The sequence below is a fragment of the Triturus cristatus genome, chromosome 4_2, assembly GCF_964204655.1.
Source record: "Triturus cristatus chromosome 4_2, aTriCri1.1, whole genome shotgun sequence".
Lineage (NCBI taxonomy): Eukaryota > Metazoa > Chordata > Amphibia > Caudata > Salamandridae > Triturus > Triturus cristatus.
The window spans coordinates 306,937,241-306,963,782 of record NC_140586.1 but is presented as its reverse complement, the minus strand read 5'-3'; the positions used below and the strand labels follow the sequence as shown (position 1 = coordinate 306,963,782).

The window sequence follows — 26,542 nt, the reverse complement described above, 5'->3', positions numbered from 1 at the left end:
TCGGCTGGGGCGTGTTTAATGATGCCTTTTAGCATTGGTAAAGTTTGCACAGTTTTTTGTGACTGTGCACAGGTGTCTATTAGGAAGTCCTCCTCTGTGGGATCCCAATACATTTGAACACCATGGTACTGGGCAGCCCTGTCTATAAGCTGGATAAAACCAATATTGTCATCTGGGGGGGATGGCTTTGTTGGGTATGCATCGGGGTCTGGGCAGTCTGGAGGGCCTACTGGGTCATCATAATCATCCCAATAGTCCTGTGGTACATCGTGTCGTCATCAGGGTCAGTGAAAGGGTCATTATTTCCTCCCCCGCCAGCCTGTGGTGGTGAGGAGTATGATGAAATTATGGGAGAGTGTGGTGGAGAGAAAGGTTTAGGAGGAAGAACAGGAGAAGAGGGTCGTAGAGGTGAAGTAGCACAGTCTCTTTTCTTTGGAGGCACTTCAGGGATTTTAGGGGTGTCCAATTTCCTCTTCTTGTGTTGAACATTAAACCACATGTCCTGTTTTGGGGTCCACTTGGAGTGTTTTTTGCTTTGGATCGATGGGATCCGGTTTAAAAAGTTCTTCCTCTTCGGTAGTCGCTTTCGGTGCTGATTTTTTCGGGTCAGAGCTAGGTTTAGATTTGTGCTCTAGAACCTTCGAAGGGGGTTTTTCATCCTTCGGCTTCGAAGCCGAAATCTTTTTCGGCTCCAAATTTTTTGGTTTCGGATCAGAGGCCTTTTCCTTCGGCGCAGAGGTGCTCGGTGCCGATTATTTTATGGGGACTGCGGGAGTAGGATGTGCTCCCGGCTTCGGTGCCGATGGTGTCTGCGGGGCACTGATATGCGGTTTGGTCGGTGCTGAGCCACCAGAAGGCTTCTCCTTGGTCTTCGGAGCCGGGCCCGGGGGCGGGGCTTCTGAAGCTTTCTTTCGGTCGCGACGGGACCAGCAGGCGAAGTCTTGACCGGAGTCTTCTTTTTTTCAGGTGGGGTTGGTGTAGGGGCAGTTGTACTCACTCGTTGACCTGGAGTGATGTGGTCGTCGGAGTCATCTGCTTCGGAAACTATTTCCAGATCCTACGAATCCTCTCCCGGGACATAGGGGCCTTCGCTGAAGATGTCCTCCGGCACCGGAGCTGCTTGCTGCGCCATAACGCGTCGTCGGGCCCGGCGATCACGGATAGTTTTCTTGGATCGAAAAGAGGCGCAGGCTTGGCAATTACTCGCCTCGTGCTCGGGCGAGAGGCAGAGGTTACAGACCTTGTGGTGGTCGCTGTGTGGGAATTTAGCTCCACACTGGGGGCATTTTTTAAATGGAGTCCTTTCCATTAGCCATTGGCCCGAACGGCGTCGATAGACCCAGCGGCCCGCATCGACTGGAATCTGGTATTTAAGGAGCACCTCGAAGGGCACGCAAATTTAACAATACGTTGAGTTTCTTTGATGATTTGCGCATCGAAAAGGTTTGGAAAACACGGTACCGAACGGGAGCGCTGATTTACATCCGAACCCGATGGCAGAAAAAAACCAATCTGAGGATGAAGTCGATACCCATGCGCACTATCGTCCAAGGGAGGAGTCACGCCTATCTTGTGACTACAAAAGACTTCTTCCAAGACAACAAGGTGCAAGCATCCGAGCCCAACACCAGATGGCGATCTATGCACAGAGTGTGAATTCTGCAGCTCATATGCCTCGAACAGGGGAGTTTAAGGCTTGGCAAGTGGTTTTAAATAGTCTTACAAGACTGGAGAGTGAGAGACTATGAGACCTGTTGCTTTCTCCCAACGTCACTATTCACACAAGAGCAACTGGACTGATTTGAAGAAAGAAAAAGATATGGATCCTGTTCTAGGAAGATTCCACTTCCTAGTACTTTATCGGTATCCAAAGATATTGGAGTAGATACCTCACTCACTTTATCGTGACATGCTTCATCATCAGCGCCTATCCACACCCTGGTAGGGTGTGCCAGCAGGGCGGACTTAACCAAAGGAATAGGAGTTTTTAGATAAAATCTGGCTGGATAACCAGGGATCCAGAAGGGAAGTAAACAGCGGTGGCTCCACCCCAATGGTGGAGGAGCGTCGCCCCATTGCCTGGCTCAGAGCCAGCAAATGAAAAATAAAACAATGTTCTAGCATTGTTTCATTTTTTATTTGTCAGCTCTGAGCTAGCTTGTACAGGGAGGGGTGGGGCAGGGCACTGGAGGAGGAGTGCTATGTGCACTCAATAACTGTGCATGTGTGTTTGGCCGGCCGTCTTAGGCTGGCCAAACACACATGGGCACTTAGGTTTCTCCAGGCTGGTTGCATTGAACTTCCAGGTAGAGACCCTAGCGCCCCCCCCCCCCCCCGACTCCCCGTCCTGAGCAGAGCATCTTTTCAGCCCACTCAGGCCAATCCCTGCGCTGCTTTTGCAGCACAGGGATTGGATGGGCTTGGATGGGATCAGAAAGGGACAGAAGGCGTGATGCGGGAGGCGTCAAGCAAGTTATTTTTTTAATATGTATCATTACTAAACACCCCACCCTGCACATTTCCCCTCCCTTGTGCTTCCCCTCTAGCATATCCTACCCCCGGCTCACCACCCTTTGTTTGTAGCGGCCGCCACAAACAGTCAAAAATACCTACAGGTATACACAACGAATGTCTTTATTTGTAGGGTACCTGGGGTATGAATAAAAAGTTATTTCAGGGTCTCTATTGAATTTAGATTGTTCAATTGACCCTAGTATGCAAGTTCCAACATGTTTTAGCCTGTACTGAGAGCCCACCTGGGCCTGTGGACTTCGTCAGGGCTATTTAGAGAATCCCTGCCCTGCTATGCACGCATACCATGCACAGACATGAGGCTCCCCTCTGTTTCAGTCTTCTGTCCTTGTTCTGGGTTTCTCAAGGGTCATGCGTGTCTGGGGCGTGATGGCGTCCTATAGTCACACTTTCATCAAGGATCAGACATCACCTGCACACCTATGTGTTGCCACCTCTCAGACCCCCGATGAGTAGTTTTAAATGCCAAGTCAAAGTGACCGTAAACTGCACACACAGGCCATGCAGTGGCAGGCTTGAGGCTACTTGTGTGGGTGGGTCAATGAGTGTTGAAGGCCCACTAGTAGCATTTAGATTACAGGCCCTTAGAATATGGCATACCACTTTACAAGGGACTTCTAAGTAAACTAATTATGCCAAACAGGTATATACCAATGTCACCATGTTCTAGGGGAGAAGCGCTTGCACTTTAGCACTGGCTAGCAGTGGTACAGTGGTAAGAGTCCTAAGGCCAACAAAACCATACAGCAAAAATTGGAGGTAAGCAGGCAAAATGTTGGGGGAAGACCACCCTAAAGATGACAGGTCTAACACATGCCTTCTGTGAGTTCATGTAAATCCGTCTAGTCGTTTGTGAGAAATTAAGGTTAAAAAATATTTGTATATATGGACCGTTGGATTCCCAAGATTCCAGAGGTTGTGCAAATTCGAAAATGAACACATTTGATTGGTTGAGAGTGCTCCCCCCCCCCCCTGTCTGCCGTGCTCCCACGGGAGAGAGAAAGGCTCCTGCGAGTCCTGTCGAAGCTTGCACTCGGATTGGCCAGCCATAACATGAAGAGAACAGTTGCGGCTGTCATTTCAGGATACTAAAAAACATACTGAAATTCACCAGAAATAGTTATTGCGAATAACAACAACTTGGGCAGTAAAGTAACTATAACGCGCACCCACACCATGCACTGCTATATACTTTCCATACTATATCAGGCATGGCATGCTCTGTGACATCACTAACACCTGAAATAACAACACTAAGCATGGCAGGTACGGTATATTTTTACTGACATTTTCACCTAACTATAACATTCCTTTACCATTTGATATTTTTGGTGCTATGTATTGTAGGAAAGGGCCCCTTTTTGCATGGTTACCACCCTCATTTTTGCCTGACATCTGATGCAATCTGACTTGATGTGCCCTAGGTCCCTGCCAACCAGGTTCCCAGGGCCTGTGTTCTTTCAGAAGACTGTACCTTTGTATCCACAATTGTCAAATCCCTGGCCACAGGTAAGCCCCACGTATAAGGTACCATGGGTACCAAGAGCACTGTGACCAGGGAAAGCCTCTAAGGGATGCAGCATCTATCGTGCCACCCTTAGAGGCGCTGCACCTTAACACACTGCAACAGCAGGATGCGTATTTTTGTGCAGCGAAAATTGAAGAGTCGACATGGCACACATCCCTGTGTGACATGCCTGCAATCCACTGCCTAAGGCCTAGATAAGTCACCCCGCTAGCAGGGTGCACTATCTTCTAGGGTGAGGGTACAGAGGCATGAGCCCTGAACCCCTACAGTGTCCAAGTCCATTCTTAGACATTGTAAGTGTAGTAAACCATTAAGAGTATATGATCCGGGAGTTGGTCATTACAAACATCACATCTTCATAATGGCTTTACTAAAAACCGGGACGTTTGGTAGCAAACATCTCAGCACATTAAACCCACATCGATGCCAGTGTAGGATTTAATGCAAAAAGTACTCAGGGGGCATCTCAGAGATGTACCCTGAAAATCAACCAGCCCTGGTGTGGTTCCTGAATGGCTGCCCAGCATTCGTCACCACCAGACAGGTTTCTGGACGCCTGGGTAGAGAGCCTCAGATCTCTGGGTCCAAAAACAAAGTATTTCATAGGCAGAGGTGTCATGCCTCCTCTCCTAGGATGGCCTGGGTCCACAAAAGGGGAAGCTTCAAAGGCCTTCCGCCTTTGGGTGCTGTCACTGCCTTTTGCTGCCCCCAGCAACTAGCTCACACTGGTTCTGGCCCCCACTTTGGGCGGGAGAATCAGGGGAAAACCCAACCTAGGAAGAGAGGTGTGCCAACCTTTGCCAACCCAACCCCTCAGGTGAAGCTCACATCTTAGTCCTTCCCATCTTGAAGATGAGAGGACTTAGCCAACTAGGAAGAGGCTCATGCACCCTCCCACTGGAGGGTGGAATAATAGGGGGCGTACCCACACAAAGGAAGGGACCCATTGGTCCCGACCTGCACACCCCTTTAAAGTCCCTAAATTTAGTATTTAGGGGTGACCTTGAACCTTGCCTCCTCAGATTCGTGGTAGAAAGAAGCATTGAAGAGCTGCGCTGACCCAGGAAGAAGAGGACACCAACTACCTAGGCCCACAGCCCTACTGGCCTGTCCCGTCTACGACCTGCCTACAGCATGAACCCCGGCGAGTCCAGCAGCCAGAAACCCCCAGAGCTCGGAGGACTGCCCAGCGACCTTCACACAGACAGCGAGTCCCATGAGCACCGGATTTACTCAACCAAAGACTCACCTCCAGAATCCGGACTCAGTCAGTTCCGCAATTCTGCAGCACTCTGCACCAGACGCCCACGGCCCGAGTTCGAGTGGCCCAACACCCTAAGGAGGTTTCCCCAGCGATCCTGACCTGGGATCTGGTGATCCCCGACCTCCCTCAAGACTCCCGATGACGCATACAGCCTCAACCTGAAGGGTCCTCCCGACCGCAACCGAAGTGGGTAAGAAAGACCTGATGCCAGAAGACACCCCTGCACCCAACGCCCCCCCTCCCTAAGGTAGCCCAACCAACGGTGTCCAGGCATCCCCCAAGATCCCAACTTACCTCTCCAGCAGGTGGTCGCCTTCAGGAAGTCTCCCTGTCCGAGCCTGCAATATCTTTCCAAAACCAAAGGGCTCCATTGGAAAGCACAGGGTGCCCGACATCCGTTTTGCAGCCTGCACCCGGCCACCCAAGTGCTGCTGGTGGTGCAACTCCTGTGCTGGTCGTTGACCCCTGCAGTGCTGACCTTCACTCCAAGAGCTTGGCTCGCACAACTGAGTGGCATGCTCATCAGCAGACCTCAACCGTGGGCCCCCTTAGCCCCTTTGGCTAATATTGGGCCCCTTCACTCTGCCCCCGGCCGCCCCAGTGCCACAGGTGGTGCAACTGGAGTGCCTTCCTGGACCTTGGGGAACCTTTGCCCTAACCCCCAAAACTCAACCCGTGAGTAGAGTACTAACCTCCAAAACGGATAACCATTTTTCCCAAATAAAAACCCATATTATAAGATTTTGGGCCTAAAATAAGTGTGGAACTGCTAATGTATGAAGAGAAGTTAATTCAATTGCAAAGCATAAAAAGTCATACTTACCTTGTATGTAGAGCTCTTAAGGTGCGGTATCTAGGCATACCACCCCCAGTACTCAAAGTAATCTAAAGTAACTCAAACATAATATGAAAGTATTTACTGTATGACAAACTGCATTTAAAAGTGATACAAACCAGTAAGAATTGTAATTTTAAGTACCACTGCATTCCCTTGAACAGTCTTGCATTTGAAAGTATATGTTATTCACCAGTGTCAAGTCCAGCTTGGTTCTAAAATAAAACATAAGAATATCGTTTTTATACTTACCTAATTGGTCAGGATTCTGAGTGTGTGTATCAGTCCTTGATTGAGTGAATACAATAAATGCTGAACACACCCTCTGGATAAGCCCAAATTCTCGCCCACACTACCACAAAGAGCTGTTACAACTTACATAATTTAGCCTCTACTATACCTCTGGGGACTCCCTTGACTGTCCACACTATACCTTACTTTGGTATAGTATAGCATGTACATTTATTTATATTCACACAAAAAAACAAAAAGGTTACAGGGAGGTTCAGACTTTACACACAAACCCATAAAATGTAGCAGTTATAGTTAGGGCACAAGTTATAGTTTCTGGACATAACTCTAAGTCAACTATAACTTAAGCCCCGCCATGCAGAGTTTTCTCATCAATAATTTTATGGTTTAAATCTTTTATTAGTTTTATGAGTGCGCAGGTTTACAAAAGCTGCCACCTACATCCATTGGCCAGTGGGCAATGATGAAAAATACGTAACTTTGTGGATGGGGTGAGGAGGAAAGGAATGAAGAGAAATAAAAAAGATGGGAGTCAGACATCTAGAGGTGGTCTATATCCCAGTAGTGTGAGCGTCATTCCACAGGGGGGTGCAGTCTATCCTGTGTGGGTGTGGCCCTCCTGGGGAGGGGGGAGGGGGTGGAGAATCACATTGGGGAGTCTGAGGACCCGTAGATGTCGGCCACGTGAGTTCAATGAATTCGGAAGATAGGTATTCACTGGTGGTGCCCCATGTTTTATCAAATCTGGGTAGAGTGTGGGTGAGGTCTGCCGTAATCGTCTCCATGCCCACTACCTCCCAAATCCTATGTAGCCAGCAGAGTTTAGTCGGGATCTCCTCCGTTCCCCATCAAGACAACAGCACTTTTTTAGCGGCGCCCAGCACTAAAGTGATCGTTCTTCCCCGGCAAGACTTGAGAGGATATGTAAGGGAGTTGGGGAGTCCTAGTAGAATGTAACTGGGAAATCTGGGTATTTCCGTGTGCTAGATGGTGTCAATGTCTAGCATGATTGAGTCCCAGTAGGCCTGTATCTTTGGGCACTGACATAGGATATGTGTGAGGGTGCCAGGATGTCCACATTTACGCCAGCAAAGCTCCCCCTCATGGGTTTCCACAGTGAGATTCTGACAGGGGTATAGTACCAATAATGTGCCATTTTTAGGAACATTTCTTTTCTAGCACTGCAACAGGAGGAGGCCCTGGCCGTATGAATAATATCCTGCCACTCTTTAGGGGAGAACTCTCGTTCCAATTCCGATTCCCACCTACGCTGCGCGGGGGGATTTAGTGGTTTTTAGGCTTATTCAAGAAGGCGTAGATATCGGACAGCAGATGCTTATCTGAAATACGGGTTATGTACCAAAGCTCACATTTAGTGAGGGGGCAGCTTGCGTGGGGATGTACCTGTGCTTAGGTCACACAATGATGTAGCGCCAGGTATTGCCAGTACACGCCCTTGGGGACCCGAAAGCCTGACACCAGTTGAAGAAAGTCCATGACTCCCTTCTCATCGTAGAGGTCACCAATTATTTTGCAGTTGGCCCCTTCCCATTTAAGATAGCTGTTCCCTTCCATAGCAGGGGGGGGGGGGGTGTTGTAAGTTTGGGTTGCCTAGAAAAGGGGCCAGGGGCAACAAGGTAGTCGAGAGTCCGCACTGCTCCTGCAACCAGTCCCACACCCCAAGGGTGACCCTCGGAGCTGGGGCGATATACACCCCGACAGAGCGGTTTCGTTTAGGGAGCCAGGGTACCTTCCAAATGTGCATGCATGCGATCGCGCGATCAATAAAACACCAGTGCTTCTCTGATTCCAATTTATACCATTCTATCATGTAACGCAATTGCGCTGCCTGGTAGTATTGCTCTAAGTGTGGGACCCCAAGTACCCAGTCTTCCTGCCTCAGGTACGTCTGGTGCACGTCATGCGTGCTCTCTTCCCTTCCCATATAAAGCCTCTGATAAGTTGCTGCAGCTGGGCCACCAGCCAGGGGCGGAGGATGCAATAGGAGCGTCTTCTAAAAAGAAGGGGGGGGGAGGTGACAGCTGCATGAGGAAAAGCACCACATCATTCGCATAAAGCGAGATTGTGTTCTCGGTCTTCCATCCGAATCCCGTTGTTAGTGGGAAGGTGCTGGATTGTTTTGTGAAACGGCTCCATATAAAGCGCGAAGAGTAGGGGTGAAAGCGGGCACCCCTGACAAGTACCCCTCCCAATCTGAACAGGCCGGGAAGCGACCCAGTTCACTTTGATGCGCGCTTCCGGGCCACTGTATATACAATTCACCCAACGCAAGAATCGTTCTCCAATACCAAATCTATGTAGGGCTTGTCTAAAATATAGCCAGTGTACCCGGTCAAACGCCTTCTTTGCATCTACCGACAGAAGTGCCGCATGTTGCCGAGTGCGCTGGATTAGATCACCGGCGTCCGGCGAGTATAGGCCTCAGCCAACGCAGAGCCCAAGTGGTCTGCCATGTAAAGATCCATGTAAAAGGTCTCAAATTCTGCTGCAATGGCATTGTCGGACCAAAGGATCTCTGCTTGAGAATTCTTGATCCCTGCAATGCGATGAGTGTTCGTCTGGGATCGGAGCAAGTGTGCTAAGAGTTTACTGGTTTTGTTTCCTCCCTCATAGTAGCGCTGCTTAGTGTGCAATAGAGCGTATTCCGCCTGATCGTAGTCTAGAGCTCTTAGTTGCTTCCGCGCAATGTTGAGTTGATGTCTTGTCTGAACTGCACCCATCCGGCGCTGCACCCCCTCCAGCTCCCTGATCTGCAATTCCAAGTGCTCCCGTTTGTACCTCCTGTCTTAGTTCAGGCCTGCTGCAATGGCCAGGAACCACCCCCTAATGCCGGCCTTCAGCACGTCCCACACCATGGGAGCACAACTGAGCCGTCGTCGTTGGTTGCCAAATAGGCTTGTATAGCTGCCCGTATCTCAGTAACGTTGGATTCGTATTGCGAATAGTTTTTAGTTCAGTCTCCTTACTCTCTGGCGTGGGGGTCGCCAGGGTAGATGCAGTATAAGGGAGATCAGAGAGTGATCCGAGGGTACAGCCGTCCTTATCATGACATCCCCGGTGTCCATCGTAACTCGGGGGGGGGGGGGGCGGAGTCCAAAACTGATCGATGCACGCATAGGTTTGGTGTGCCGCAGAAAAGAACGTGTACTCTCAAGCGGTGGGATAACTGTCTCCAAGCATCCATCAATACAACCTCCCCCAGCCTTTGTAGCAAAGAGTCCGAGAGAGACCCGGAGCGTCCTGCACGTTGAACAGACCTATCCATTTGGGGATCCGGTACTATATTGAAATCACCCCCCACTACTAAATCCTCATCTGGGGATTCAAGGATAGTATTCAGCGATTCCCGGAGGAAGGTTTCTTGATGTTCATTTGGGCTGTAAATAGAGGCTATTGTGTATGTGTTGGTTCCCAGTGGTACCCGCAGTGCCAGCATCCTACCTGGTGTTTCTGCATGCACGCCCAGCACGGTTCCCTGGAACTGTGTTGCTAAAAGAATGGCCACCCCAGCCCTCTTCCCGGTTCGGGAAGAAAAGTATTGTCTATCAAACCATTTAGACTGAAAGCGCTTCCAGTCAGTGCCCAACAGGTGAGTCTCCTGTAATAGGCAGATATTGCATTTGGCGTTCGAGCATAATAAGGATGGCGCATCGTTTAATGGTTGAGTTAAGGCCCCGGACATAAAAACTCAAAATCTAGGTCTTAAGTGCCGTCATAGGGAAGTTTTAGGGAAATGTAATGGGGTATCGCACGTGGGCTCCTGCGGCATTGAGTGGCTTCCCCTTCCCGACCCAAATTCTCCTCGGGGACACAGCAGATGATGACGATACAGCAGCAAGCCCCCCCACTCCCCATCCACCCCATTTGCTGCCATAAAGGAGGGGCCACAATGAGCCCGTGCTAATGTTCCATATGGAGACTCAAGTGCGTGCGTTTGTGTAGCTTAGTGTCCATTGAGATTTCCAACAAATCAAATCGGACCCTTCGTGTCTGTGTTCTGGTACCCCCTGGACTCCGTGTGTCCCCCAGTCCACCTGGTCGGGACCTGTCCTTTCATGTGGAAGAGTTGACCTCCGATGTCAAAAATATGAAAAAGAGGGGGGCGGGGGGAGAGGTAAGAAAGAGACAGAACAGGGAAAACAAATGTAACAAAGGATTTGTCGTCCATCGGAAATGTATCGCACCATCGTGCATGGGTACATTTGTCCAGTAGTCGGTCATCCCACCAAAGGGCGCGAGCTCTCTCCACTAAGGCCGAATACACTCTTCCCTGGGACACTTCAGCTGACTGTCGCGGCCCGTGGGCAGCGGCTAGATGTACAATGTGAGCTCAGTCATTCAGGGATTCACCTGCACCATCACGATGCTGTAGCTGCTGAAGCAGAGCTTTTCTCTCTTCCTGGCTTTCTAGTTCAGAAGGTTTTGTGAGTTTCTCCCATCTGGGTCCTCGTCTTCAGCTCGGGTTTGGTGGCCCCTGCGATGATGGATCGTCCCCCAGCAACCTGGAGCTTCCTTCTTCCAGATTGATTCAAAGGACTTCCTGTGCTTCCTTTAGGGACCGTTTCACCTGTAACTCCTTCTTCCACACAAAGGACAGTTTCAATGGGTGCCCCCAACGGTAGCGAACACCTTTATCTCGGAGATAGGTAGTAGCCAGCTTCAGGGTTTTACGTCGCTGAAGAACGAGGGGCGAGAGGTCCTGATAGATTTCGACCTTGAGACCTTCAAACACAATGGTCGCTGTGTCCTGGGTTGCACTCATAATGACTTCCTTATGCTTGTATGAATGGAGGCAAGTAAGGATGTCTTGCTGCTGACCTGGGGTGGAGGCTGGCCGTCCTGCGCGGTGAGCTTGATCCAAGATGATTTCTTTGTCCCCAAGCGCTGGTGCGGCGTGTCGGAAGAAGAAAATAACCCACTCTTCCAGCTTGCTGCCGTCCACCTGGAGTGGAACACCTTTGATGCAGATGTTGGATCACCTAAAGTGATTTTCAAGATCCTCCAGGCGGAGGTAGAGCTCTTCATTACGTTCTCTAAGTTCCAGCAGTTCCCGGGCCTGTTCAGTGATCTCTTCTTCTCTATGAATGCCATTTCTTTCCAGGGAATCTACTCGATCACCAATTTCTTGGATCTCCGTTCTAATCTGCTTGATGTCAGAGGAGACATCCTGCCTCAGTGTCAACTGGACCCCAACCGTAAACAAGAGAAACTTCTCACAATTAAAATGGGGTACCACTCGCATGCAATGGCGAAATCCGCGCTGAATCCAGTGGGACGAGGCAGAGCATTACCACAACACGGGTACGTGGAGACTGACAATTGCGGTCCGGCTGGCGAAACTGGACCTTTTGGCGTGATTTTCACCATTGAAGAGGGTTGCAGGTACGAGGGACTACAGCAACTACTCGATATGGTGCAGTAAAGATTAGAGATGAAGACTGGGTTCCCCCAAACGCCCTGACGAAGTTGCCTAGAGATTATTGGCAACGAAACATGTTGGCCTTTCGTGGGTGAAAGTGGCCATACCCATGCCTGTTTTTTAACCTGAGGACACTCGCAGCATTTAATAAAGGATCTCTTGCATATGAGTGGTACCCCATTTTAATTGTGAGAACAGTGTCTCTTGTTCACAGTTGGGGTCCAGTCGACACGGAGTTAGCAACAAATACTCAGTGTTGTGTGGCACATTGCTCTTTTTTTGATTTATACTCTGCACAATTTCTCACCTCTGAGAAAGTCTAAGCACATAATTTCTTTTCTCTTTCTGGCCATGTAAGCAACCTATGATGACAACATGGGCATACTGGCGAGTACCATCCAGCAGCTCCTTGGGTTAGCCTATGTGAGGGGCTTACTGGCCTTCTCTCACATTTTTCTATCTTTCATTTGTAACACACACTAATGTGAGGAATTTTGAAGTTTCTATAGGCTGTAGTCATAGGCTGTGGTTAATGACGTCTGTTTTAAATTGAACAGCACGGACAAGCAGGCCTTTTGCAATTAGCGGGCCCTGCAAGGGAAGCTAGGAAGGTGCACAGTGAGAGCTCCCGGTGTGTCCGTATAACTAAGTGGTCTGTCTGTGATGGGTAAGATCTGTTAGTGTTTTTGACTGTTTGAGTGGGGGGCGATCTGACTCCTTATTCCCAGTTTGCTTCTGTTGTGTGTATGTCCAGTAGAATGGCACAGAGTGCAGTGGTGTCCAGTAGAATGGCGCAGAGTGCAGTGGAGTCCAACTGAATCGCGCAGAGTGGAGTGGCGTCCAGTGGAGCGGAGTGAAAACTCGTACAGCAGAGAAGCACAGAGTGGAATAGCTTATAGTGAAGTGGCTACAGTGGCGTGGCATACAGTTTCATTTAAAATTTAGCAGCAAGGTAGATTATGGTGTGTAGAGTAACGCAAAACAGAAAATTAGGCTGCCTTGCGTTTCTCCAGATTTACCAACCAACACAGGGCCTGGTGTGGTGACCTTTCGTTCCTTCGTAAATCTGACTTAAGTATTGCATTGTCCATGCGAAATCATAAGTGATGCAAGGGTACCGTGGCCCAATAATACAGGTAGGCCTTAGTTATTTTTTCAGCCATGGTATACCATGATAACTTTACAGTATACCATGGTACATTGCAATGACAAGCCAGAATATAATTGGGTAATGGCAGTTTTTCGAGAATTAAAAGGCAGCCATATTGTTTTATAGATATAGGCAAGTAGTAGGCCCCTACCCATTTCCACTTTAGTAAAAGTGATAATAGGTAGGGAAATGTATTTCTATTTTCAAATAAGTTTACGGCCATGTACCGCTGTAGTTTTACAAACTTTTGTGAAATTCTGAGAGGTAGTGCAGTGACAGACATTACTAAGTTCAAATGCCTTATAACTTAAAACTACTTACCCTACTTAACCTCAGTATCCAACAGGCATCATCTCTGCACCGTAATGTGCAATCCTGCCAAATTTCATATAAATCCATCCTGCAGTGATACAATAGTCTATGAAAAATTCATTGGTGGGAAAACACAATTTGGGACCCCCCTTTTATCTTTGTTCCCCCTTAACGATTCACCACAAAAATTTACATCATCTTAAAATGCTGAAAATTCCACAGATCTGGAAAGTTTTGTGGCGATTCGTCAAGTGGGTGGAAAGTTATTATGGAGGTAATATCAGAGGAAGTCATATCTTGAGGAATACTAACAATAATCACAAAGTGATATTCAGATTTAATGGAATTTCATTTTTTTATCTTTTGTATTTCTTATGCATTTGTTTATTGGTTTACATATTCATGTGATCCTAAATGTGTCTTTTAGATGTTCATGTAGTAATTCTGAAACTTTACATGTGAAGTCTACTATATTTTTTAGGCTTTTTTCCCTACTTTTAGTAGGATTGTGATACATATGAAGCAGAAAGTGAATGGAATCCAAACCCTGTTATAAAAATTAAGATTTTTTTTTCCCCCCAATGGCCAATTATTAATGTCCTCCATATAGTAGTTTGTGTAGCTCAGTGCTAGGGCAATTTTTCATTTTGTTGCACAGTGGTGTATAAAAAAAGTCGGCTTTTGTTTGGCTTGTTGGGAACAGTTTTAGGTCGTGAGCAAGAGAGCATGCAAAGTAAACTTATGTGATTAAGATGTATTCTATTTGTTATGTATTTGTTTAAATGTTTCCATTAGCATATGATCATAAATGGGTCTTTCATTTCCTGTGGTAAATCTGAAACTTTACATATGCAGTCTAGTTTTTTTTTGGGGTGGGGGTGGACTGCGGGGAGGGGGGTTCCTTGCTACTTTTAGTACAATTGTGGTATAAGATACTACTAAGTTGAAAAACCATATAAGGTAACATTTACGTACTCTATTTACCTGCAGTACCCCCCAGAGACTCATCTATGTGCACTAATATGCAATACTGCCAAATTTCCTAAAAATCCAGCTGACTTTTTTGCACTACGCGAAATACAGAAGTCACTGAAAAATGCATTGGATTTGAAGCCAGTTTTGGGACCTCCTGTTTTTCTTTGCACCCCCCCCCCCCCCCCACCTGCGCCCCCCTTAACCAACTGGCACAAATCTTTGTACTCCCAAAATGGAACCGGAGCCGCAGGTATGCAGAGTTTCACACACATTCGTCAAACGGGTGCAAAGTATTAAAGGGACAGAAATCTGAAAAATCCCCATCGCTGGTCACCCTAACTATAACTGCATCCACTCTGTAATATATACACGCATACATATTTCATGCTCTTCTTTATAAAAAAAAAATCTATTCTGGGCAAAAGAACAAACCCATATTTTCAGGTCACACTGTCAGAATTTATGTCTGGATCAAGAATTTCTTCCACTAAAGCTAGCGTATAATTTTGGCATTGTCAAGCTCTGAGAACAAGGAAGTGACAACCATGGAGAAAATAAATGTCTGCACCTTATCAGATAAAATTTCTTAGTGATTAAAGCATACCTGGCCCAAGGGTCAAAAGGACTGGAAAGAAGGCTCGCTGGAAAGGGAAAAAAGCCACACAAAAAAAAACACATGCAACTGGGGTGCGCTGGATAAAAAAAATGCCAGCTGCACATTCGACCATACCTTGCTACATTTGTTGTTACCTTGTGGACGAATTAGTGCACCACATGTCAGGCTAGTGTTTGGGTGGAGAAGAGAGGCAAAGGAAAAATATCATGTCATTAGAAATGGCATATCATGGTGTACAATAAGGCTAGTTAAAATTGATTGGGAGGGGGGGAAAGCATATGAACCTGGCAAAGGAATATGTGTATATAATGAGGCAGGTTTATGCATAGTGGGGATGTGAATGGCATATGGGCCAGACACAGTCTAGTCTTTCTGCTAAAATCACCATTCCCTCAGATCGTATTCTCTCAGTCAGAGAAATGCAGACAGAGAAGAATAACCCAGCAGGCACTCATAGCGCCTATGGATATATTGATAGCTTACCTAGATCATGCCTAGGTTCTTACAAAGTAACACTGATAGCTTTGAGAAACTTTGTGCGTTTGCTCTACACTGGAGATCCCGAGAGAAATAATTTGTCAAATACAACTTAATTTGGTTGTTGCCACAGGATATGCGACAACGCTATCAGTATCTACTCCAAATTAATTAGTCATACCTTCATTTTTAAAGGATAATGTATAAATATTTACAACACATACATAGTCTAAATGCAAGATTAGTGCTTTATCACGTTATCTGTGAGAAATGGCCAAGTTCACAATAGATGAGACATCTTTTAATAACAGTTATTTTAAGCGTGCAAAACAATAAGCATGTGGTCAGAAAAATACTAGGTAATCGTGCAGTTTAGGGATCGCATTGGTTCTCAGAATATTAAAGTGAAATAATTGTCATAGCAATTTAAAACACCTTCGATTTTGAGTTACAAAGTGTTTGGGTCTTAATACACAGTGCTTACAAGCCCTTGGCCATGACCATCTGGCAGAAATCACTTATCTATAGGAAGGAGGTGACCGGACTCTTGAAAGCATGAACCATACCTGAAGGTCTGCTGACTTGGGTAATCTGGTGCATATGAGTAGCCGGCAGACTGATGCAGTCTGGCGCTACCAGTTGTGAAGGCAGGATGAGGCTCGGAAGTGGTACTCTGAGATCAGGAGCTGCACCACAGTGAAAAAGAACTACACTAGACTTGTCAGTTGCACCAGGGTTGGAGAGGAGAGATCTGAGCACAACGCCATTAGCCTTCATCTTCACATTCTAAGATTGAAAAAAGGAGGCAGAGCTGAAGACTGAACCAACGCCTAACCTCATTCCTGGTCAGCACTCCAAAGGGTTTATTAAGTAATCCTAGAGCATAGTAGAAGTAGATTTCGATCCTCCTCGTTAGGCCAAAAAGGGGCTATGCAGAGGTCCCGTTTTCAAATGGATGGCAGAGGGAAGCATACTGCATAGAATGGAAGGAAGTATCCACATTTCCAACATGGAAAATCTCACATCTTTTAAATCAGGTTTTGGTACCAGTCCTAGGTGGCAGGTGAGTGCCCAAAAACCTGACCATGGGAATGTTCCAAGACATAAAAGTAACGAGGCAGGATACAAATTTGGGACCGAGATCAATTGCAAAATTACAATCTGTTGCACAGACACTATGGTGTTATTGGATCCTAGAGATGGTTTGATCAAGCAGGTAATCCAGCTAGTAAACCAGCTATGAAGCAGAGAGGGCACTATTAAGAACTAGTAGGATAGATGTATCCTTCTAAGGGAGAAGAAAACACTACATTGAAAAAGGCACTTGAGAGGACAGATGTGTCACTGGTGGTGATTCAAAAGGATCTTCTCTGGAGGTGGGTGTTCGAGGTTATACTCAAGAGGGCTGTGTTATTTTTTTTTTTTTTTTTTAATAGTTCAGAGATCCAGTAAAGGGTACACAAGCGGGGGTAATTCTGCTTCCCATCTCATGGCAGTCTACCATGTTACTCAACTTAGTCTGCCAAAGGGTACCAGGAAGTGTCTGTGGGCTCTGCAACTGCCAAACCAAGTGTTAGAGAAAATAAATACTGGGCCACACACGCTTCCAAAGGTCTAACCACAGTTATGTGTTGGTTTATCACATGCAGCACCAAAGCAGTAGGGAAGCAAGTGCCACTTACTTTCGCAGTTTTAATGTAGTGACTTAATACTTCGGCTCGGATTTTCAGCGTTTGCGCATGGAGGATCTCTCGGACAACCCAAAAGCTGACCTACAAAATAAAGTAAGGAGAAAGAATGAATCGGCTCCATATTCCTAAGAAGCACAGAGAAGAAAACATATGGAAAACAGATGTGTGCTCAGAACAAATGTACGTCAGACCCTCTCAGCGGTTTCCCCCAAAGCATTGTATCAATTGCTTTCAGAAAAAATATTTATTTGAACTCAGCAGTAAAGACAACGACAGTGATCCGGTGGAAGCGTCTAAGCCTGCGTGTGTTGCCTAAAAGGCAGAGTTCAGGCTAAAGGGAGTGGGGCAGCCCAAGTCCGCTGGAGAAGGGACAAAAATGGAGTAGGTCTTGAGCTGCCTTTCAGGCAGAGAGGACCACAGAAACAGAGTGGCCAAGGACAAAAAAATGGGAAAAAAGAATTGGAAAAGACCGAAACAGTGAACTACACCATTAAAAAAAAAAAAAAGTGTTATGAAACGGTATAGGAAAATGAGCAATTGATTTTTTTTTTTTTACAACTCCACCCATTAAGGCACTGTACTAATTAGGGCGCAAAGTTTACTGAAAGCTCCTGGGCCACTTTCATTAAAGAAACGGCTCTTTTATTGGTCATACATACATATGCACACAAAAGTTGACTTTTACTATGAAAAACAAGGTTTCAGTAAAGATATTCTGTTTAACAAGATATTAATGTACACATTTTTTTCAAAATTAATTCAGGCTTACCCTTGGTGCGATCAACTAACTTAAGTGAATTTCCTTCTTTAAACAAAAAAGGTGCCATTTCCCAACTATAGTCACAATCTCTCCGGAGTTATATCTCACTTTTCATTCCTTTTCTCTGTCACCCCAATCTCCCCTCCATCCTCACTCTCTGCCATCAGGATCACTTTTCAAATATTTCCATACCTACCAACCAGTGGCGGCTGGTGACATTTGAAAGTGGTAGGGCGGAGAGTTTGTGGTGAGTGCGCGGTGGCTTCAATGTCATAGGGAGGGTTCGGGGGGTTCTCCCCCCGAGAAAATTTTGAAAAAAAGAGTGGGCAAATGGTGCATTTTAAAGCATATTTGCAAAAGCAAGAAGGTTAATAAAGCAATGGTCATAGTGTCTTTTCAGACTCACAAGCCTGTCAATAAATCTGCTGGCACTGCTCCAGCTCAGCTGTCCTTACAGACTCCTGTACACCCTTTAGCACTCCCAGGCCTGCCAGTAAGTCTAACGTCACTGCCACAGCTCCACTATCCTTTCATACTTCCAGGCCTACCTGTAAGTCTACAGACACTGCCCCAGCTTCACTGTCCTATCAGACTCCCAGGACCGTCAGCAAATCTGCTGGCAATACACCCAGTTCCACTATCCTATCTTTGCTCTCTCTCTGGCAGGAGAGGGCCCTCTAGGCACTAGCAGTACACACACACACTTGATCTTAGCCAAAAGGCCGAGAAGCACTAACAGTTATTTCTCGTCCACTTTGACAGGAGAGGACCCTGGCAGGGGCTGGCAGTGGTTGCCGGGAGGATAATGTCTAATAAGTCAGACTTTTTCTGGCTCAAGATCTGTTTCCCTGAACCAAGTGCATTAGCCGGGAAGTTTTAAGGGATTTGAAATCACTCTTATTAAATGGGATCCTCATGCACCTGGCAGTGCCACGAGCTGCCAATAATGGGTATCAGGAGTGGGGCACCCCCACCACCAGAGTGCGGGCATTGGGGACATTAGCGGAGACTGCCTTTCCTATCACAGGCACTAGGAGGGAGAGAAGGTAAGAGGCAAGAGAAAGAGAGGGGGAGAAAGGAAGTGCAAAGGAAGAAAAGTGGAGAAAGGAGGGAAGAGAAAAGGAGAAAGTGAGTCAGTGGGGACAGACGAGGAGAGAGAGAGAGAGAGAGAGAGAGAGAGAGAGAGAGAGAGAGAGAGAGAGAGAGAGAGAGAGAGAGAGAGAGAGAGAGAGAGAGAGAGAGAGAGAGAGAGAGAGAGAGAGAGAGAGAGCGCGAGATGGGGATACTGAAGAAAATAGAGATAAAGAAGAAGGAGTAGTGTGGCAGAGAAAGGGAAGACCAGAAAGGAGTAGGAGAGAGTGCAAATAAACAACATCATCCATCAGCAACAGGCCAGCCCAGACAAGAAACTGAAGTGAGGCGCCGACACCACAGCTGATCTATGAGACCTGACAGGCAGCAGTCCTAAGGTTTTTGCTGCCCTTGACAAAAGTGCTCTAGAGAGCGACATCTAGCAGCCACCACCTCTCTAGTGTGCGCACATGAAGGAACAAGTTATTTTACTTATATGTGGTGACCTGATGCATTTCAAGGTGCATCCAACGCCATACTTGCAAACCTATCCCAGAGGAGAGAACCACCACCCTGTGCCCCTAATCAACCACCTCACAGCTTCAGAAATTAAGCGATTACTTTAAGAAATTAGACTTTATTGATGACATTTCAAATTCAAACTCACCAAATCGATGGCAGGGATACATTACAGACAAACGTGGCATTTAAAAGGCTTGAAGCTACCTCCTAAGAACCTGAATACTATTTAAAGGCGAGGAATACATTAAACACTCCTCCGCAAAGAAATATGCAATGTTCTTCTAATGTAAACGACAGACAAGATTATAAACGAGTCTAAAAATTACTGATATTAAATAATGTCTGCCGAGACCGGAAGTTGTCTTGTTAGCACTCTTGAAGATGCACTTTTATTGTCTAAGTGAAAGTGCACCTTGTGCAAGTGAGCAGTGCAGCCTGCTATTCACTTAGCTGCACGGACTGAAATGATACTCACTCACTGGTACAGCCAGGAGCAGGAAGGTGAAGCAATTAGATTCAGAAGGGGCACCGGAAAGTGTGGAGGGGCCCTTGCAGCGAATTTACTTGCAGCACTGACTAGAGATACACATAGAAAAACGCAGAAGGTGAATGCTGCAATGTCAGCATGATTGGCCTCCTTTGCAGCAGCAGCACACGATTATAATACTGACAAAGACTGTGTTACAACACAATGCTGACAACATGGCTTTACAAATAATTATTCCTATGCAGATGGACGACCGCACTAAAAGACCTGTTGACAGTGAGCCCCTTTTATTCCATTTTATAGGCAAACAAATCAATCTGTGGACCATCATGTCTGGCTGACTGTCATACAACATGCCATGGCTTCAGGTGTTTCAGCTGGCACGTGTCACGTACAGACAGGCGAGAAACGGAATATATAATAATGTGAGCAAGCACGTTCTCGATGTAATTTTGAATGCTACCCTAAAATGTCTTTTTTTAACATACTTTGCACACATCTGCACATCCCTAAAGCCAAAACTAGGGATATGAGAAGGAAGAACACATTTTATTTGTTTTATTTGTTGCTACAATTGTAAGCGCTGTCACCAAGTGTATTACATTTAACACAAATACCCCTAACAGGAGTATTTGTGTTAAATGTAATACATTTAACACACATGGAAGTTGCATTCGAGAAGCACTCGGTTATTACTACCTCAACCAAGCAAGCAGCGCCAATGAGAAACAACTGATTAAGCGTAAGGCCCATTTTTTATAAAATTCTTTTAATTGAATTTTGAATTACAGAAACAAACAGAAAGCTGTGCAGTCTCTGCCTCTACGTAAGGCTAAGCAACCATGGCAAGGGTTATGCACGGACGCATTTTTAATGTGTTACTGTTAACGGTTTGTTAAGTGCGACCCTGCCCTGAACAGCGTGGTGCCGCGCATCATGCTATACCTACTAACTCACCTACATTCATGACACTACTGCGGACGTCTTCAAATTGATTTTTATGAATAACTAACACTCAAAAGTAACTATTTTCAATATTAACCTGTTATGTGAATTCGGCGCTTTCTTCAATACTTTCTTCCCTGGCAACCTTTCCTTTTCATGTCAACAGGAAAACAAAACCTCTCCAACTCCTTGCCATGCCTGATGGTCTTGACCCGATTACTTTAAGATCAGTGACTTCACCTTTGTACTTAAGCTTTAAAATTACAAATCTAAACTACCGCAGCAACGACTTCAAAATTACTTTGAAAAACATACAATTAAATGCAACGTCTTTCTAAAGATCACACAACAACAATGGCTCAAGTGTAGTGCAATTACGCATAGGGGGGGGGGGATTACAATTTAAAAAAGAAAGCTAAGCTTACCAGATTAGGTCCGCGCGGCGCCTCTCTGCTTCTCGGCCGGGTCCCATTGGCGCCTCTTCTAAGGTAGGAACAGCACTGGTTGGCAACCCCTCTAAGCCAATAGACGCTGCTCCAGCAGCGCCAGCATTGGCTTACAGCAGGATGACTCACCGCCCGCCTGCCCATTAGGAGACCGAGGTTTGAGCCTTTGCTCAACCCTCGCTCTCCTAATGGGCATGCGCCAGCCACAGTAGTGCGCATGACTGGGCACGGAGCGAAAATTCGCCTCCTTCACCCAGCATGCGCACTGCTGCCTGCTGTGCTCTCTGCGCCACCCCTGGTCTGCTGCATGTCAGTCACTCAGCAGCATGACGTCGGACCGCCCTCCCCCTTCAGACTCTGAAGGGGGAGGGCGGTTCGAGTTCATGCTGACTGTGACTGACATGATTGTCAGAAAATTCTCCCTCGACGCCGAGGGAGCTGCCGGTGCGGACGGCTTGTGGGGCAACGCCCCAGCGCCCTTAATGGACGCACCGCCACTGCTACCAACTCAAACGGTGCCATCGCTTCACACACGATATACGCTCCCACCACACGGTCACCCGGGGAGGAGCCGATATCACACGGTGGAAGAGAAAACGAGCTGAAAATCACTGAAAAAAGTGGTTTTCCAGCTCGTATCCCGAGGCTTTGAACTGCCCACTTCCATTTAGGGGTGTGAAAACACCCCAGGACGTCGACAGCAGCAAGCTTTTTTTATTTTATCGGGGGGGGGGGGGAATTGTTCTTCAAGTTGGCAGGTATGCATTCCTCTATTCAGTTATCTGCTAGCTATAGTTACATTTTTATCATCAACTACCACGACCAAGGAGAAATGGCATAAAGAACTAATACAACAACTGATATTTTGTCTTACCACCGTTAGCCATTCTATCCTCGTTGATCCATTTACCATCACTAGTGCCAAGTAAATAATGCTGCTTTAAAAAAAAACACAAATCTCATACAGCACTTTGAAACTAACTTTAGGCTGCATTAAGCGCGAAGGAAGCACATAACAAAAAATCATATCTATGACATTCCCGTTCATGCCATAGTTTTCTCCTGTCATGGTAGCACTTTAAAGCAGCCTTAAAGTGGCACAAGCGCTGTATAAATAACCTGGAACATATCGAAAAAGATTTTATGGCCTCACCTACAATTGCTGCAGAATGCAACTACCCACCTAGAAACCAGTGTACAAAGGATAGATTCAGCCTCTCCCTTGCTGCAAAAAATTCATAGGCACTTTTTTAATTGTTGTTTTTACATTATACACACAACGAAACGTGTAGAGCAGGTAAAAAATATATTGCCACTGTGAGTACTAAATAGATATGACTTCCAAGTTAGCCAGAAGGGCTGCAGCAGGGATGGGGGGGAGTGCATATGGGGAGAAGGGGCAATGTTAATGTCCAATTTCCGACTCCGGTGTGTCGGATCCAAGTCCAGGACTTTAGCATGGGTCGCTGGAGCATCGCCCGACCGCCATTGAACCCAGATCTTTTTAACCTTCTGAGGATAGCCTCTGGCACCGTACGCCTCCTTTTCTGCCTCCATGCACATGTCCATACCTCTTTCCCCTGGGCTTTACTGGGCAGTGTTCAGAGCTCCCCAGACCTGCACTATATATCTCTATGCAACTACTAGACCCAGGGAAAATAATATCAGTTTCCTGCGAGGTAAGTCAATATCTCCCAGGAGAATAACGTGCAGGTTAAGCAGCATCACTTCTCTAATATGCTCCCTGGGTCTCCAAGAATGCTTTCCTAGCATGCACAGATGCTCAGCACTCTCCGAGTGTATGGAAAAAGGTCCCTGGAGGACCCACATCGTAGACAGTCTTCCGTGGGAATTCTCCCCATTTTATAGTGTCCGTCTCTTGTTAGATATACTCTGTGGAGAATTTTCAACTGCATGGAACGGGTCACTGATGGACACCTCTCGGGGGTGAATCAGGGCCGCCTCCCAGTCTACATCCTCCATGTTGCCATATCTCATTCTTATAGGCCCCTGAGGTTACCCAGGTTGTCTGGGATATTATTTATGATCATTATATAAGTGGTCGAGACTGCCCCCCCCCATCCAATTGGGCCATCAGTAAGAGAATGTCCAGGAGGGACATGTCTGGAAGATCCAACTAGCCCACCGTTTCAGCCACCAGGGCGTGTTTGAGTTGTACATACTTGGAGTATTGCATGTCCGCTAGGTCGTAAGCCTCCCGCAAATGCTAGGAGAAATTCACCCTGCCTCCCTCAATCACATCAGCAAAGGTGGACATGCTCATCAGATCCCAGCAGGCAAAATCCTGAAGCTTCCCCACTTCCTGTTGCATGCCGCCCTCGCATGGACGTGTGGTCTTGGTCACGTACCTTTCCATCCCATGTGCACCATAGTTCTGTCCCAGGCCATCAACACCGCTCGCGCCAGACCCTGTATATCAGAGCTGCCATTGCAGAATAGATGCCACCAAGTGAGGTTCTCAATGAAGCATCTCTCAAGGCACATCACAGGGGTCATCCTTCAGGGCATGAGTTCAATCATTTGTTCCTTGAAGCTGGGCAGCCATAGTATGCCAAAAAGTGGGGGAGGGGGATCCAACTTTTGTACACTGAGCAGCAATGAGTCCCTAGCACGATCCTGGGGAGCTCACCCTCCCAAAGTAGCAGCCATATCTCTCTGACTACCCGAACAAACAAGGTCTCTTGTGTTGGGAAGGGGGTATTTTCATCACAAACACCATTTTAGGGGGAGTTATCATCTTGAGCATACCCACCCTGCCTTGAATCGTCAGGGGCAACTTCCTTTAAAGGGCCGCATCCCCCTGTAAGTTTCAATCCCAGAATACCTCAGGGCCTGGTGTTACAAAGATATTTATGTGCTTAAAGCCCACCATAGAGACTTGTATTGATTTAGAGACACGGATCCTTTGGTCCCATCATCCCGATATACACAGTACTGATTTCCGAAGTTCAGCCTGTAGCCAGAGTATTCCCTAAAGGCCTCCACTATCTTTAGTAGGGGTCGCAGCGGGATCAGTGACTTAGAGTAGGACATCATTTGCATATAAGGAGGTTTTCTCCTTCCGCCACTGCTGCTCTTCGTCTCTTCATCAGCAACTTGTTGCTCCACACATTCAGCACAAAACCCTCTCTGTAAGTGTACAAATCTTTCTATGAGTAGGTCCATTCTGCAAGGATTCTCAAAAACTCAACAATTCACCAAAAAATATAAACAAAGGCCTCTCTAAATTTCATTTTGGGAGGAGAATCTGCATACTTACGGGAAGGTACATAGGAAGCAGGTCTCGAAAAATCCAACATTTTACCAGACCTTCTGGTCTAGTGACTTGAATAATCTACTCGACCTAAATTTAATGCACTTGACCCATAAACTCATCTCTTCCTGTGTTGCTAGGAAAATATATTATTTCACCGAATTCCATTTTACTTCATTGCTACATACAAGACCCCTTTCAAGTATGAGTTTAGCATGTCTGCTGCACAAAAAAACCTCTTATTTGATTGAACAGGCTAAAAATTAGCTCCAGGTATAATAAACATGTAGCCCACTTATACGGTACACATGAGCCCTAACTTTCCTCTTAGTTCACTAATAGGATTGTCATCAGGGCGGGGGCAGCAATGTTTCTAGTTCATATTTAAAAACTCACTTTTAATAAAAATATCACTAAAGCATTATTTGGTAGCACGCTGTTATTTATAGACAAACATTTTCAATTGAAAAGGCCACACATGTTCATGCAGTTTTACTGATAAAATTATATAGGTACAAACAATGTGGGGCGTGGCTTGGCTGCCGACGGGCATGGACGTGTGAGCAGAGAGCTCCGCATCCAGCCCAGCCAAAAATCCTGTACAACCTGCAGCCCCGGTGTTCCAAGACACCTGGAGGGCAGCCTCGAGTGCTCCGGTCCCTGTCCCCGGAGCGGCGGAGTGGAGCGTGGCGCTGAAGACTGGCGCCGCGGTGAGAGTAGCGGCGGACGCGAGCCGCCGCCGGCCATCTTGGGCGGCCTGAGAGCAGCGGAACAACCGGGGCCCACAGTTTCGTGAGGTCCGCCCAGAAGTGCAGCGCGGCCGGCCGAGGACGCCGGAAGTGGCGGCTCCAGCGAGGCGGCGGCCGGACCGGGTTGGAACCCACTCAAGGAGTGAGGCCTGCTGCTGCTAGCCCTTGCACAGCCGGACCCGGGCGCGGCGGCTGCCTGGCGGAGGAGGCGTGATTCGAGGAGCGGAGTGCGGCCTGAGGTGGGGTGGCGAACCTGGTGACGGCGAGGCTGCGGAACCCCCGGAGGAGCTGATAGCGGGCCAGGAGAGGGACGGCCGGCGCTACGCGGGCCATAGTGGAGGTGGTCAGCCGGGACCTGGACTGCAGACCGGGCCGAACGATTGGACGGACTTTGTCTCGGGGGTGCAGTGAGGAGGTAGGACGGCGAACGACGGGGGTACCTGCGGCTGTTCCACCGCACTGCAGGGAGGACAGGCTTCAAGGAGTGGAGCGGGTCCTCCTCGCTGGGGCCCCTCAGGGAGCACGTCATTGACGGCCAGAGGCAGGAGTGAGCGGCGCCTCGTAGCCGGAGAAGAGACCTGCCGTGACCACTGTGCTGAGCCTTGCTCTAGTTGGGGATAGCCTCGCGGCCTCCTGGTGAGCTCCCTGACCTGGGAGCATGGGCAAACCAAGGTCCAAGCCGGGAGCGAATCCGGCGGACTCTATGGGCGACTCGGCCGGCGGCCGAGATGGCGGGGCTCACGTGGACTCTGCGGTGGGGCTCCAGCAGCATCAAATGGAACAAATCCTGCAGGCCATAGCGGATACCCGAACGGCGCTGCAGACGGACATTGCGCAGGTGTCCTCCGATCTGGGATTGCTGCGCACGGACCACAGGAAGCTGGTGGACAGGGTCAAGCAAACGGAGGACGCGTTGGACTTGGCAGCTCCGGCGCAGAAGGCATTGGAGGCCCAGTCGGCGGACCTTCTAAGGAGGGTGGCGGTCCTAGAGAAGAGGGCAGAGGATGCGGAGGGACGTAATCACCGCAACAACATCCGTGTGGTGGGCCTGCCCGAAAAGATTGAAGGAGGAGACATGCTGGCTTACCTGGAGACCTGGCTGAAGGAGGTGATGGCGCCGGGAGGACTGACTCAGTTTTACACCCTGGAGAGGGCGCACAGGGTCCCGGCCAGGCCTCCGGATCCGGGCCGACCTCCCAGGCCGGTGGTGGCTCGG

The 26,542-nt window shown here is 47.6% G+C and overlaps 1 protein-coding gene across 7 annotated transcripts in view; it reads right to left on the bottom strand.

Moving 5' to 3' along the window:
- Positions 1–26,542, bottom strand: part of RALGPS2 (Ral GEF with PH domain and SH3 binding motif 2) — a 983,056-nt gene that overhangs the window by 517,324 nt on the left and 439,190 nt on the right. For all 7 annotated transcript variants that reach the window (XM_085601623.1, XM_085601627.1, XM_085601625.1 and 4 more), the window contains exon 7: positions 17,064–17,153. In XM_085601623.1, the coding sequence (XP_085457749.1) occupies positions 17,064–17,153 (90 nt within the window). The remainder of the gene's footprint in view (positions 1–17,063; positions 17,154–26,542) is intronic.